Source organism: Phalangium opilio, unplaced genomic scaffold (genome assembly GCF_054372755.1).
Source record: "Phalangium opilio isolate 3A_F unplaced genomic scaffold, DU_Popi_V2 ptg000082l_1, whole genome shotgun sequence".
In the NCBI taxonomy this organism is placed as follows: domain Eukaryota; kingdom Metazoa; phylum Arthropoda; class Arachnida; order Opiliones; family Phalangiidae; genus Phalangium; species Phalangium opilio.
In genome coordinates this window covers 3,352,321-3,365,699 of record NW_028324189.1, presented here as the reverse complement: position 1 = coordinate 3,365,699, position 13,379 = coordinate 3,352,321, and the positions used below count along the sequence as shown (strand labels likewise).

Here is a 13,379-nt window from a genome sequence, read left to right as displayed (position 1 = left end):
CACCATCGCGCCTCGTGGTTTTAGAGGGAAAAATCCAGGGTACATCGTAAAATTATCGATTCGGCGTGCGCCAATGTCAGCGACTACGTAGGGTTGCCAGCGAATGAGCTCCTTGGAAGCCGTATGACGCAACGTTCTGCTTTGGTTTTGACAGTTTTCCTAGTGTGTTCAACGTTAGCGTTCTCTCCGCTCGCGTCGGCCCAGAGTAGAGAGAGTGCAACTCTACAGAACCCAACATCGTCCGGGTTTTGAGGCGCCTTGAAGATTTACCTCAATGTAGCTAACGTGGTTAACTTCTTCAACGACGACAGACGCTAGACCGGGGGGTAGAGACTCTATACGAAAGGGGAGTGGTTATAGAGAAAGGGTTAACATCGGGATGACTTAAAAACTCGAGGAAGCCCCATCGTTCCCGTTAGTTTCAGTGAAAGGTGGACGGTGCGAAGATGCACGTGTCAGACGAGGAAGAATGCAACTCTGAACCGTGCCGGCGAGACGGACCGAGGCTTAATGGTTGCTCCAAAGACGTTACTGCCGGCAGGAACCTGATAAACACCATGGATGTCGAGGACAACTCCGAGTCGGCATCCGGAGAGATTACTGTAAAGAAGGAGATTAACTTAGTCGGTGGAGTGGCAATCATCGTGGGTTCAATTATTGGCTCCGGTATCTTCGTGTCACCTAAAGGGGTCACCGAGAAAGCCGGGTCAGTTGGCATGTCATTGCTAGTATGGACATTGTGCGGATTCTTCTCATTACTGGGAGCCACGTGCTACGCCGAACTTGGGACAGCCATACCCAGATCCGGTGGGGATTTCGCCTACATCCTAGAGGCGTTTGGACCATTGCCGGCTTTTTTACAACTCTGGGTGTCATTGCTGGTCATCAACCCATCGGCCCAAGCAGTTGTCGCTCTTACCTTTGCCAACTACATTTTGGAACCATTCTTCCCGGAGTGTCGGCCACCGGACGCAACGTTAAGAATGCTGGCAGCTATGGCTCTATGTAAGTCATTTTCTAATAACCTTAGTTAGTTTATTTATAGTTGTCTAAAACCAATTTAGAATCGATGACCCATTTAGACTATGATAGATATGGCTTCGCGAGTTCATAATTTCACGTCTTACTGGTCAATTTGGGCAAAGTAACTTATTAGAGGTGTAGGTCAAGTAATTTTGGTTTTGGAATTTGGATTATCATTGGAAATAGGGGTTTGTCAATCTAGAAGGGTTTGGCCATGCAACGACTTGATTGCATCATCATCATATAAGGGTGTACAATTACTAATGGAAAAGACCGCGTTTTTAAAGGGGGCAACCAACTGTTGAATACCGTGCTGCAAATGGGGGGGGGGCAGTAAGGTATGAAATTTGATCAATATTATGCTTTAACGTCCAGAAATCTTGCATCATATCGGATTTATAAAGGTATTTATTTTTTTACTAAATTTGGGTCATCTTTAACAATGAACACAGGTATTTTTAGATCCTTCGAAGCCAAAATAGATACGGTATAGTTTAAGGATTTTCATTCAATCGACTTAAAAATATAAGGATAAATATTTTAGGTGCAAATGACCTCTTATATAAATTCGATGTCTGCAGATGCGTCCATTGAAATCATTTCAAACAATAGATTTTTAGTTGGAAATCCAGTTTGGTTCGAGTTCAAGAAAACTCTCTGAATAGTGTTTTGAAAATAATTTGCTCATCTGTCATAACATTTCAAGAATATTTCTTTATATGGAGTTCCATCTGCCATAATATTAGTGCGTTCCCATTTTACCTTGCACTGAGAAATTCGTGGGCGACTACTTGTTACGTAACATCACCTCATGAATTTCTAAGAAGTTAATTTATTAACTAATTAGAGAATTAAAGGCCACTAATTAGAAGTTATTTCCTTCAAATATAGTTGTCATTAAGCGACTTATTTGCAATCCAAAAGTACTTATAAAGCTTATACAATGCCATAATCGTCGGCATACACCGTTGCTAACGAAATTTTCAGGGCTCAAAACTGGTTTCGAATAGATAATAACGTACTTAAAAGGCATTAAAGAGTTAATGGAAAATACATTAAATAATTAATGGGAAAAATGTATAATTATTCGAGCTTACATAAGATTACGTGAGCTGCATTTTAATATGAAAAATTACTGTTTTTAAACATTCAGGAGTAGGCGAAATATTTCATTGTAAAATTCCAAATTAAATATTCTTATTATGTTTTTTTTTTTTTTATTTAATATCGTTTAAATGATAAAATGCGTGAATCCTTATTCAAGATGATGACAACCATCTGAAGTGAACTTTTTTTAACCTTGCTTACTTCGGTCAGGGTTGCATAAAACAGTGATATATGGTTACACGCATTAGGGGATCGCTTGTCATTTGAAAATGTAAACCGGAATATACCATTCATCACTTTGCAGGGTGACAGAAGACAGGAGAGAGAATAATTCCCATTGTTTCTGCTAAGCTTCTATACTCTGCTTTGATAAGCTTATATTTCAACTCTTACTAATTTGAGGCCAGGGCTGGAAACAAGCCTTTATTTAGTTACGTATTGTTAGAAGACTCAAAACTTCAAAAATACCGAACTGGTATTAGTCTAATTTAGTTGAACTTTGGAGTAATTTGAGTCGTAGGTTTTTAATAATCTTATTTCAAAGTCTAAACAAATTTATATGTAAATGAAGTAGCTTTAGGAAACTCCAAATTATATAAACACAATATTCGTAGGTCGAATTTTGTTACCCTCTCTTTTCAATAGTCGGGAGTAAAATATAGTTATATTTACTATTTGATCACGTACTCCTTCTTCATTTACTCTTGATATCACAAGGAAAAGTTCAGTTTACTTCCAAAGTATTTCACCTAGGCCTACAATTGAATCGTTTTGGGAATTCGGAAATCTCTTAGGTATTTCCATGGAAACTGATGGTATTTCGTGAAAATGAGATATATAGAAAAGTTAACTGAAAGTTTGGGGAGGGGAAAAAGTATCCAAGTATTGGATCCTTAATGTTATATAAGATAGTTCGTCGTCATTGTCGTGCCGTTTCCAAGGTGACAGTATCCCTTTTTCGCAACCAATAAGTCTTTGTGTGGGAGGTAAAAGTTTGTCGCTTTCCAAGAATTGGGGGTGAAATTTAATCTAAAATAAATTCGAAAGAATAAAATGGAGCTTCGATTGAGACATTTTAAAAGAATAACTTCTGACATTTTTAGGGTGATAAAATTTTAGTGTCATAATTTGAAATATATATATATAACTTTATCAATTTTTATGCATGGGCGTTGGTAAGAATGGACTTTCCTGTATGCCGTATTTTGTTACCAAAAAGTTAATTGGTTTTGAAATCTGTGGGTTGAGTCTTATTACTGAAGAAAAAAATGTGGTTTTAAAGATAAGACTTTATTTAAGTTTAAAAAATTAGTTTTTATCTAAATTAACTGGGTTAAGCTATAAACTTAAGCTAATTTCCGAAATAAGAACCAAGGTAATAGCCTAATTTTTTCCTAAATTTAAATTTAAAGTAAAAGTACAGATTATTTAAATTTTTATATCATCATAAGTTCATAAGATATGTTCCATAAGTTAGTCACTTGTTACTAAGAGGTTTTCATGAAGTGACGTAGGTCATAGATTCTCGTAATGCAACTCCTGGTGAGGCGCTTTCAAATGCTTAGCACAGACTAAATAGGAAGATGGACTACAAAAAATAACCGCCGAGTGTAGTCATCAATTCTCGCTTGTCGTTCTCAAACTAGCTCGAGCTGTAAGTCTCTAGAATTACGAAGTATAGGTAGTATCATACTTATGGAACATATCTTATAAACTTATGGTAGGATCTGAAGTAATTTTTTCACACATAGAAGCTTCAACCTTAAAACTAGTAAAATTCTACAAAGAAAAATTTGTTGGTTCTAGGGCTGAATATTTTTAAAAGTGTTTTTATAATCATATTTTAACATAAGTTCAGGGCTAGACCGGTATTACCACGAGATAAAAATAACTATCATTTTAGGCACAAGCTATTAATATTACTCTATTGACGTCATAAGAAAAATTATTACATAAAATTGCAGGTATTTTGACCTTGATCAACTGTAAGAGTGTTCGATGGTCTATGAGCGTCCAGTCTCTCTTCACGGCCGCCAAGCTTCTGGCCCTGGTTATTATCGTCATCACGGGACTTACAAAGATTGGCCAAGGTATGATACAAACCACAGACGTTATTGAATAATTCATCTTTCCCTCCAGTCTGTCTATTCCTGGACCGGAAGGATTAGATAAGCCCGTCTCTTCAACCACATTTACCATATTTCTTATCGTCTCCTATTTCCCAAGTGTCCTTCTAGGGTCTGATACCGTGATACTTTGACCCCATTCCCGTCAATCCTCTTGAATATTATATTATACAGTTTTATCTCAAGTTTACCGCTTAAAAATATGTTAATTTTTTTCTTTCAGGGGAGACCAAGCACTTAAGTAACTCTTTCGAAGGTGAAGTTTCGGTTGAAAATTTATCTTTTGCTTTCAACGCTGGACTTTTCGCCTACGCAGGATGGTAAGTATAAAAAATACTTATCTGTCGCAGACTATCTTTCTTTTAACGTACACGAAATGGCTTATTCAAGGAATTACTTAAACTTTGCCACGGAGGAACTGAAAAATCCTCATAAGTAAGTACCTCACGTTCTAAGCAAATCGCCAGTAAAAGGTTAAACTCATATATTTATATTGCAGAAATTTACCACTAGCCATATGGATAGGAATTCCACTTGTTACTTTAGTTTATGTCATGGCTAACGTGGCATATTTTTCCGTGGTATCGGTTCCGGAGATGTTGGCATCACCCGCCGTTGCTGTTGTAAGTTTTTGTAGAATTAATTTTGACCTTTTACAATTGAAATATCTCTCCAACTTGACTTTTAAGACATTTGCTTCCACCACATTGGGTCCATTTGGTTCCTGGACAATGCCACTTTTTGTCGCGTTGTCTACGTTTGGGGGAGTTAATGGTATCTTATTTGTCGCATCTAGGTATGGTTTACAGTGTTTCGTTACGAGTATGTCCTAAGGTTTGTTGGGTTTCAGGTTATTGTGTGTTGGAGCTCAAGAAGGTCACCTTCCTAGCATATTGGGTATGATACACGTTGAAAGGCGTACACCAATACCAGCACTTCTTTTATCGGTAAGATACTTATTGGTACTTGTGGGGAACTAACCCATGAATAGGTTCTGATGTTAACATGTATTTCAGTGTTCCTTATCATTAGTAATGTTGTGTACCAGCGACATCTTCCTTTTGATCAACTATTTGAGTTTCGCTCAATGGTTATTCGTTGGTGTTTCCATATTGGGGCTTTTGAAGCTCCGTTGGAGTAAACCGGATCTTCCACGTCCCATCAGAGTAAATTTGATATTCCCCATAAGTTTCCTAGTGTGTTGCGTTTTCCTGACGGCCCTACCATTGTACGCTGAACCCGTACAAACTGGCATTGGGTTGATCATAATACTATCAGGTGTCCCCGTTTTCCTATTGGCTTCCAAAGCCAAGAGGTCCACTAGTTCGTCGCTCAACTATTGGTCAAAGATCTCAAGTTTGTGCAATTTTTTTGTATGTACAGGGTGTTTCTGAAACGTCTGTTTACATTGAAATACTTAAATTTAAGGGGTCATACGTAAAACACCCAAATCATAAGTTATAAACGGTGACCCTGAGGTCAAAATGTCATGGAACATTTCTTCGACTTAAAATCGCACCCTTAATTTCTTACAGACCTTTCTGAAACACCCTGTATATAAATGGGGTACATAATAGTGACGTCATTGGAATTTTGCCTAAAAACCAGAAAAAAAAAACTCAATATTCCATATTTTGCCGAATGAAACCACTAAAGTTAGTAAATTTTTTTACCCTATTCTTAACTTCTCTATATTATATATTCTTGCTTAATATTTCTATCAATGAGTCATCACTCGCGATTTTTAAAGACGACCCTAACGCCTGCGCATTAAAGCCAATCAACTCCAACAAGAAAAGGCGAATAATTACATCTACATTTTTTTTCGTTATTTCATGTCTTGCTGGTGCTAGAAACGTCGCTCGGATTTAGCTTCCTTTTAATCTATTTCAATCACGTTGATTTTAAATATATTTTAATTATTTCTTTACTAATTTTGAGTTTTTAAGTGTAGGAAACCGGAATATAATTATATTTTAATCTTAAATTAATAATTTACGTAAGTATTTAATTTCGTATAATTAAACATCGTGGTGCTTAATTAAGGGGGGCGGCATGGGACATTGAGTTAGGGTTATTTAAGACTTGCCTTTTTCTGGTTTTTGGTGGATTGATTCCAATAACTAAACATTATTATTCCCGCATTATTAAACTTAAGTGTGTTAGAAAAATGCCAACTGGCGTCCTTTTTTTCAGATCGTGTTACAATATCATTGCAAAAACTCCTTCTAGTCGTATTACCTCAATTTGAAAAATTGAATTAACACGTTTAATATATAATAAATATATTTTGTAATTTTGTAAACACTATCGTGGACCAATATTTTAAAATAACCCTCCCAAACAGAAGGCGAAATTGAGATTTGAAAATTTTAATTCTTTTGAGCATTTGTTATATTACAACAACTAGAGGAACATTTTATCAAATTAATAGACGCGTAATTAATTAACGTACTTTGAACTTGCTTTCAAATACAAAGTGAGACACGAAATTAATATTTATTTTTTAAAATGTTTTCATTAATATTTTTTTTTCTAATGTTAACGAGTGGTTTTTCTTTTCTTTTTTTTTGATATTTTTTTTCTCAGTTTCTAATTTGTGTTAATTAATTTAACGTGGGTTTTAAATGACTTTTTCAATCCCAAAAAAGTCACGTGGGTCTTGTTGCGTAATACTGGCCGTTTATTAATTTTTGTTCTCAAATTGTTTGATTAAAGATCACGTGGTTTGTTTGTTTGTTAAAGGGGTATAATATATAATAACTTCCAAGTTTTGGCACTCTGTTAAAAGAGTAGATATTAAGCTAATTACTTACTAATTAACTAAGCCTAATATTAATTAAAATTAGTAATTACGTTATTGGGTTTTTAATACACTGAGCAAATACGGTAATATATTAATTACACTTAATTACGTTTAAAATTCCTTCCCACTATACAGTATAATGAACAACACCTTTAAATATACCTATATACTATTATTTAATTAAGATAATTTAGATTTGTTTAAAAATGAACGGTTTAATTATAACGGTGGTATATTATCTAATTATAATTTCAGTTTGAAAACTGTCAACAAGAATTGTTCGTACGTCATACGAACCCAGCCATCTTGATCTTTGTCTTGAGCTCGGAATGCTGACGTCAGCCCCTGCAAAGTCAACAGTAACAGTGAGTAAAATTTAAAGGTAAAGTTCAGGTAACATAACATTATACCTTAAAAGGAAAAATATTGAAAAAATAAATTATTTCTTATTACAAAATAATTAACATTTAATTACTTTTAAAAATAATCAAGGACTAATACACATCCGTCGTTGGTTTAGTGGCGTCTGCTAAATCGAACCACTTTCCCCTAAAGGGATTGGTTGAATTCTCCCAGGCTGAGAGAGGTAAGGGGTAAGAGGTTCGGTTTAACAGACGACACTAAAGCAACGGCGGCGTTGTAGTCCTCGTTTTTAAAACCGACTTAAAGCTAATTATTTTGTAATAAGAGATCATTCTCTTTATATTTAGAAAAAGGCCTTTCTTTTAAGGTATAATATTATGTTATCTGAACTTGCCCTTTAACCTATTTCTTTATTAACCATAACCAACCTGCAGTACGATACAGCATTGTATAAAATCGTCAAAATTGATAGCACCCTTGAAATCTCGATCAAATTTATGAACAAGTAGTCCAAAGAATCGATCGGTTAATCGATAACCTATAATTAAGTTTAAACACCAATCGTTAATTAGATTAATTAATTCGGATTAATTTCAAAAATTTAAAACATTAACGATAGCGGATAGATTATAGTGGCGGCCAAACATGATCTTAAAAAATTTGTAATAATATAATATTTACGTCGAAGTTCAGTATCGATTATTTAAAATTCATCGCCGATATTTTTTTAATATATTTTACCAGCAATATCTTTTTGGACAAGCGTTTTATATTAAAGGCGAAGACGCAGATATTTTAGGGTCTTTTTTTCCAGGCGGGTTTGGGTTTATGCTTTTTTTAATGAGAAAATAAAATGGTGTTCAAAAGATTTTAGTTAAATCGGTTAGGTTAAACGGTATATTTTTTTAATTAATTATCGTGGGTCTTCGACTAATTACGGGCATCATTTTTGTTTACGATATCGTACCTTCCTTATTTTGAGTTTTCCCATGAAAATCAGCCGCACCATGCAGCTTTTATTTCCATTTATCGAAAGGTATTTTCATAATGTACCGCTATTTACTGCGCAATTTTTTTTTATTTTTTTTTTGCAAAAATATCTGCCGAATATTTCTCTACAAAAGAAATGAATCTGGCTTTTTAAAATAAAGTGTTAAGTTAACAAAATATAATATAATATATAAATATAATAATATTAAAAAAATAAGTTTTAAATTTATAATTCATTAAAGTTTTCGACGCATATTTTTAAAAATATTCTTCTCTGATTATTATCAACCTTATTCGCGATTTTTACGCGTCGATAATGATCGCTTATTAGGTTTTTTTAATTGATATTAATAAAAGTTCTTACCAAAATTGTTCAGGGCTAATTTGAGCTCATCCTGATCGATGTTTCCCGATTCGTCGATATCGAATGTTTGGAAACAATATAACCAATCAGTGACGTATTTCCATAATTTGCAAAACTCTTCGAAGTTTATTTTCCCTTTTGTTTGTTTATCAAACATGCCTACATTCAAATAAGGAGACGTAAGAAAATTTCAAATTTGACTGACATTAGAAGTTTAGAACCCACCCTTGGAACTAAGAGAGTTTAACATACGAAAACGGGCTGACTATGGGAAGATTTACCCCTTCTAACTCTGCTATAAGCCCAATAATTTTATGCCTTCGCTAGGGATCAAGAAAATGTACTTGAAAGACTTCTCATAATAAATTTTGAGGTGTTAGAACTAAAGGTTTATAACATGAAAACCTTGAGAGGGTATCTGCTCTATTACAAATGTCGGGTGATTAAAGATTGTCATAATTTGTACATAATTAACTTGAATCTCTCTACCAATTAGGTAATCAACAAAACCCCACAATCAACTGAGGAAATCAGATCTCACCTATCATAATGCGTATAGTTTCTGGATTAAACGGCTTCCAAGTACCTGTAAGTACCAATTATTTTAATAATTACTCATTGCTGGAGGGTAGATAAGTCACCTACCGTTTGATAAGGCACTCTGTAACTCGGACGCTGAGATTCTACCACTTTTGTCTCTGTTAACCCTAGGTTGTATTTATGCGTAATTTTAGTTGGTTGAACTGTTTTAATTACAATTGTCTTATCAACCTTTGAAAAACAGTTTGTAAAAACTGTTCATCCGGTGGTTGAGGCGGATAATTTCTGGGTGGCGGTGGTGGAGCCGGTGGGGGTGGTCCAGGAGGATAGGCTTGAGGTTGAACCATAACGGGTGGTATGTTTATGGTCGATGTGGCTGATGGTGGTAATGGTAAAGTCATTGGCGGAGTTAAAGGCATGGGTATGGAACGAGAGACATTGTATTGGGGTATTTTGATCGATGGCTCTGGTAATAACGTTGATTGTCCAGCCATATTGAAAGGTATAAGAGCCGTTTGACCTCCGGTGGGTGACACTGGCGATGGAAACGCTGAGGTGGGTGAAGGCGTCATAGGTGCCGGACCGTATGCGCAGTAATTGGCCGGAAATTCTGGTAGGAAATACGGGTTTTGTTGATGGTAGGGACCACTTGCTGGGTAGATATGACCCGATGGTGAAACCATGAGATTAACATCGTAGTAAGAGTAGGGTATCACCTATGAAAAAACATAGTGTTTCTTTACAATACAACAATGCATTAGCAAGTGGTTTTGTTAGGATGGTAACTATTAACCACTAGTTAAGATGTGGTTCAATAAAAGTTAGTAAAACCATGGAATACGGCGTTGCTCCCATGTTTAAATAGCTTTTCTAAGTGTGTATAAATAGAAATTAAATACACAATAACACATTTTCCATATTCTAGTCATAAATCCACTTGATTATCGATATTTTCATTTTGACAACATAGAAAGAGTTGCTTATGTTACGCCCCTTTTACAATCGAAGAAATTCATTGTTTCCAAGGAAGGTAAATGATGGAAAAGGTGTGTTATGACCAAACAATGAAAAACTTTTAATACACGGACACGCGGGAACGTTATAATTCTAAATAAACATAATGAGCGCCACTAGAAAGTGTTTCGAACAATGAAGGGAATGGGATAAAGAAGAGTATAGTAAGGTACGTTCAGGGAGGAGTTGATAAGGAGAGCAATTGTACTAACACCATATTGGGATTATAAGAAAACTTGGTTATCGCTTTCTACCACGGTGGTAGTCTGGGCTCGCTCTGTACCCCACAATACGACTCCTGTTCTACTCATCCCTGTTACGATCATGCTATAGCCCCAATTTTAACCCTCTCCCCCTAACGTTAATATCAAGGAGAAGGGTCACCATGGAGACCTTAATATCAACAAACACTACTAAATGGATCCTTTTCCCAAGTTGCTGAATTAGGGAAATACTTTTGGCCGTTATAGCTGGGGTATATAGCCAGCCTTAAGGTGCCGTGGGATATTTCCACAACCTATTTCCACCGACATCGATAAAGTTGTTGGGTTTATTTTTTCCCATTTATTTCGAGTATGTGACCGTTATTTTAAGGCTTTGCGTTGCCTCGACACGCACTGGTTGGCCAAAGTTTAACTATAAACACATTATCGCTGGGAAAGAATCATTAAACGTTTGAAACTCAAGGTAAGACGTTACGCCACGTCACGTCCCATAAAAGAAATCCTACTCTCATAATGGCGGCCGTAAGCTGGAAATTACGTCACCACGAATTGGGTCTTAAAATGGATCAATTTCAAACGAAAATTGGTTTTGCATAAAAATATTTCATTCATTGCTGCATAATATTGATTTTTCATTTGGTTTTGTTATTACTGAATACCACTGAGGTAAACTGGGTTATAGCAAACAAGGTTTTAATTGCATTTTTGATTGCTTTCTTATACAACGTGCTTTTGAAACTCGAGCCAACTTTAATAGGTACAGGCATGTACAGGTTTTTATCTGCGTTTTATACCTATATAACGAAAAGGTACAACTAACTCCAAACTCCATAACGTTGTACAACGGTTTCGAAGTTCGTTTTAAATTATCATATTTTTTTTGTAGTCCGCATATGGCTGTTTATGAGGTTGCTGTCAATATTGCCTTCAAGGCAAGGTGTTTTAATATTAAAAGGCTGGGGTTTTTATATACGTAATAGGCGTTCCTATAAAATATTACACTTACGAAACGTTTTAATCCATAGTTTTATCACGCGAATTGAAAAATGGGAACCCCGCTGCACGGTTTTTAGTCTGGCTTTAATTTATGTTATAACTAATAATATTTAATCCAATTGACGTGAAATGGGATTAAATAGACAAAATTAGTATTTATGTAATTTAAATCAAATTTGGGGCTATCTTGAAAAATGGCTGAGCACTGTCGGAAACGTAAAATTCTACCCCTAAATAATAACTTTCGTAATACGTTTCAACACCTGAACTAAGTATAATGGTTCAATATATCTTATAGAAGGGTGTATGGTTTTTAAATATTCCATACGCCATATTTAAAAATGGCAGCCACAGAAATGTAGACGCACAAAAAAATAATATGACTATTATTTAAGCTATGTCCCCATCGCTAGTTATAGAGTATTAGAATAATACAGCTAGTTTTGAAAACTTTGAGAACTAAATAAGCAACATTTAATTCAATAATCCTATATACCAAAATAATTTTGTTAAATATAATAAATATAAATTATATTTTAAAAATAGTATAATTACATAATTATGCCCAAATAAAAACTATAATTTCACGCGTTTAAAAACCGGTTCGTTTAGATCCCTCGGACATATCATGCTAAATACCTCACTCACTACAAAACATTCAACAGGTGAAGCCATACCATATATAATAATTATTTAATGACCCAAGACTCCACCCACTTATTTCCGACTATATATATACGCATTAAATTTACTTCGTTTCTCGTAGAAAAAAACTTTCCTATTTTAGATACTGATCAAATAAATGAAATAGAACAAAAATTAACTTACAGTCGCATTCGGATGAGCTTGGTTGGTAAAAAATGGGGTAGATGCTGCCAACATGTTATTAAACTAATTTACTTTTAAAGTAATAACATTAAACGGTAATTAATGATAGATTAGAAATAGAGCAAACTATATAATATATCAGAACTGTATCTTAGTTGGACATTGAACGAACATATCCGCGTTAAGTTTGACCGGAAAGTCGATCATTAATTTTTAGTTTTTTGATCGTCGCACGACGGGAAAGTCCACTACAGGCGTCCTAACGCGATGGCAGATATAAAACCAACTGTTGTACATACATATATATATTTTATGCCGTTATACTAGATTCGAAAGAGCACGTGTTTCGGTATTCTTTCCCCCATTTTCTTTCCCTGTATACTTTAATATTCCCTTCATGTATACTGACTGCCCTCTATAGTTATACGCTTGGGATATAATACAGTTTACATTTTTCTATAACACTAGTATATATGTAAATATTTTCAGGACACTATATAGGCCTACTACAATATAATATCGGTTTTAATGTATTCATTCACCTTAGGTACATTTTCTGTTAGAATTCTGCCAACATGGAGTAATAATTAAGGAGAGATATAAATCAAACTTTCGTTCTCATCAAATGTTCTCGGTTTAAATTTGAAAAAGCTTTATTTTTGAGTAGCAGTAGAACAGCTCACGATATTAAACCCAATCTTGATTTTAAAATTGAACCAAAATAGAAATGCCTTCTGCGCATGATCGCGACATCTCCATATCTTCCTCCATGATCGAATGCATGATCTTATTGAACTGATAGAATAATTTTCACTGTAAACTTATTACTTCAATTTTCTGAATATTTCTTGAAACCATGGTGATATAACCACTTTTATACCATAGATATCTATATGATAAGGGACAAGATTAATCATCAGAATTTTGTTTATAAATTGTTTATTAAAACTGGAGAGCGGTTGAAGATTATATGGGTTTAGAACACAAAGGTTGTCCTT

The 13,379-nt window shown here is 34.8% G+C and overlaps 2 protein-coding genes across 3 annotated transcripts; one reads left to right on the top strand and one right to left on the bottom strand.

The window, feature by feature from the left end:
- The first annotated feature begins 30 nt into the window (after positions 1-30).
- LOC149650970 (Y+L amino acid transporter 2-like) lies at positions 31-6,633 on the top strand. 2 transcript variants are annotated; one of them, XM_089847705.1, is made up of 9 exons: positions 31-1,005; positions 4,095-4,220; positions 4,480-4,576; positions 4,647-4,691; positions 4,756-4,879; positions 4,946-5,052; positions 5,107-5,203; positions 5,273-5,612; positions 6,453-6,633. In XM_089847705.1, exons 1-9 carry the CDS (start codon positions 447-449, stop codon positions 6,518-6,520), a joined length of 1,563 nt encoding a protein of 520 aa, XP_089703831.1. In that variant the 5' UTR covers positions 31-446; the 3' UTR covers positions 6,521-6,633. The 2 variants fall into 2 exon arrangements, with proteins under 2 accessions (XP_089703831.1, XP_089703830.1); XM_089847704.1 differs by having other exon boundaries at positions 4,756-5,052.
- Positions 6,613-13,078, bottom strand: LOC149650969 (uncharacterized). Its single transcript, XM_089847706.1, has 7 exons — positions 12,382-13,078; positions 9,551-10,035; positions 9,425-9,486; positions 9,321-9,365; positions 8,780-8,938; positions 7,854-7,963; positions 6,613-7,407 (listed from the first exon to the last, which is right to left on the bottom strand). The coding sequence occupies exons 1-7, from the start codon at positions 12,433-12,435 to the stop codon at positions 7,306-7,308; spliced, it is 1,017 nt and encodes a 338-aa protein (XP_089703832.1). The 5' UTR covers positions 12,436-13,078; the 3' UTR covers positions 6,613-7,305.
- Between the last annotated feature and the right edge of the window lie 301 nt (positions 13,079-13,379).

Bases quoted from the DNA above. Each gene is read 5' to 3' on its own strand.
- LOC149650970 (XM_089847704.1), top strand. From the start codon at position 447: ATGCACGTGTCAGACGAGGAAGAATGCAACTCTGAACCGTGCCGGCGA. The intron at 4,221-4,479 runs GTATGATACAAA...TTTTTCTTTCAG, and splicing joins ACTTACAAAGATTGGCCAAG to GGGAGACCAAGCACTTAAGT. The intron at 4,577-4,646 runs GTAAGTATAAAA...GGCTTATTCAAG, and splicing joins CTTTTCGCCTACGCAGGATG to GAATTACTTAAACTTTGCCA.
- LOC149650969 (XM_089847706.1), bottom strand. From the start codon at position 12,435: ATGTTGGCAGCATCTACCCCATTTTTTACCAACCAAGCTCATCCGAAT. The intron at 10,036-12,381 runs GTAAGTTAATTT...GTTTTTTCATAG, and splicing joins AAGCTCATCCGAATGCGACT to GTGATACCCTACTCTTACTA. The intron at 9,487-9,550 runs GTTGATAAGACA...AATACAACCTAG, and splicing joins TTACAAACTGTTTTTCAAAG to GGTTAACAGAGACAAAAGTG.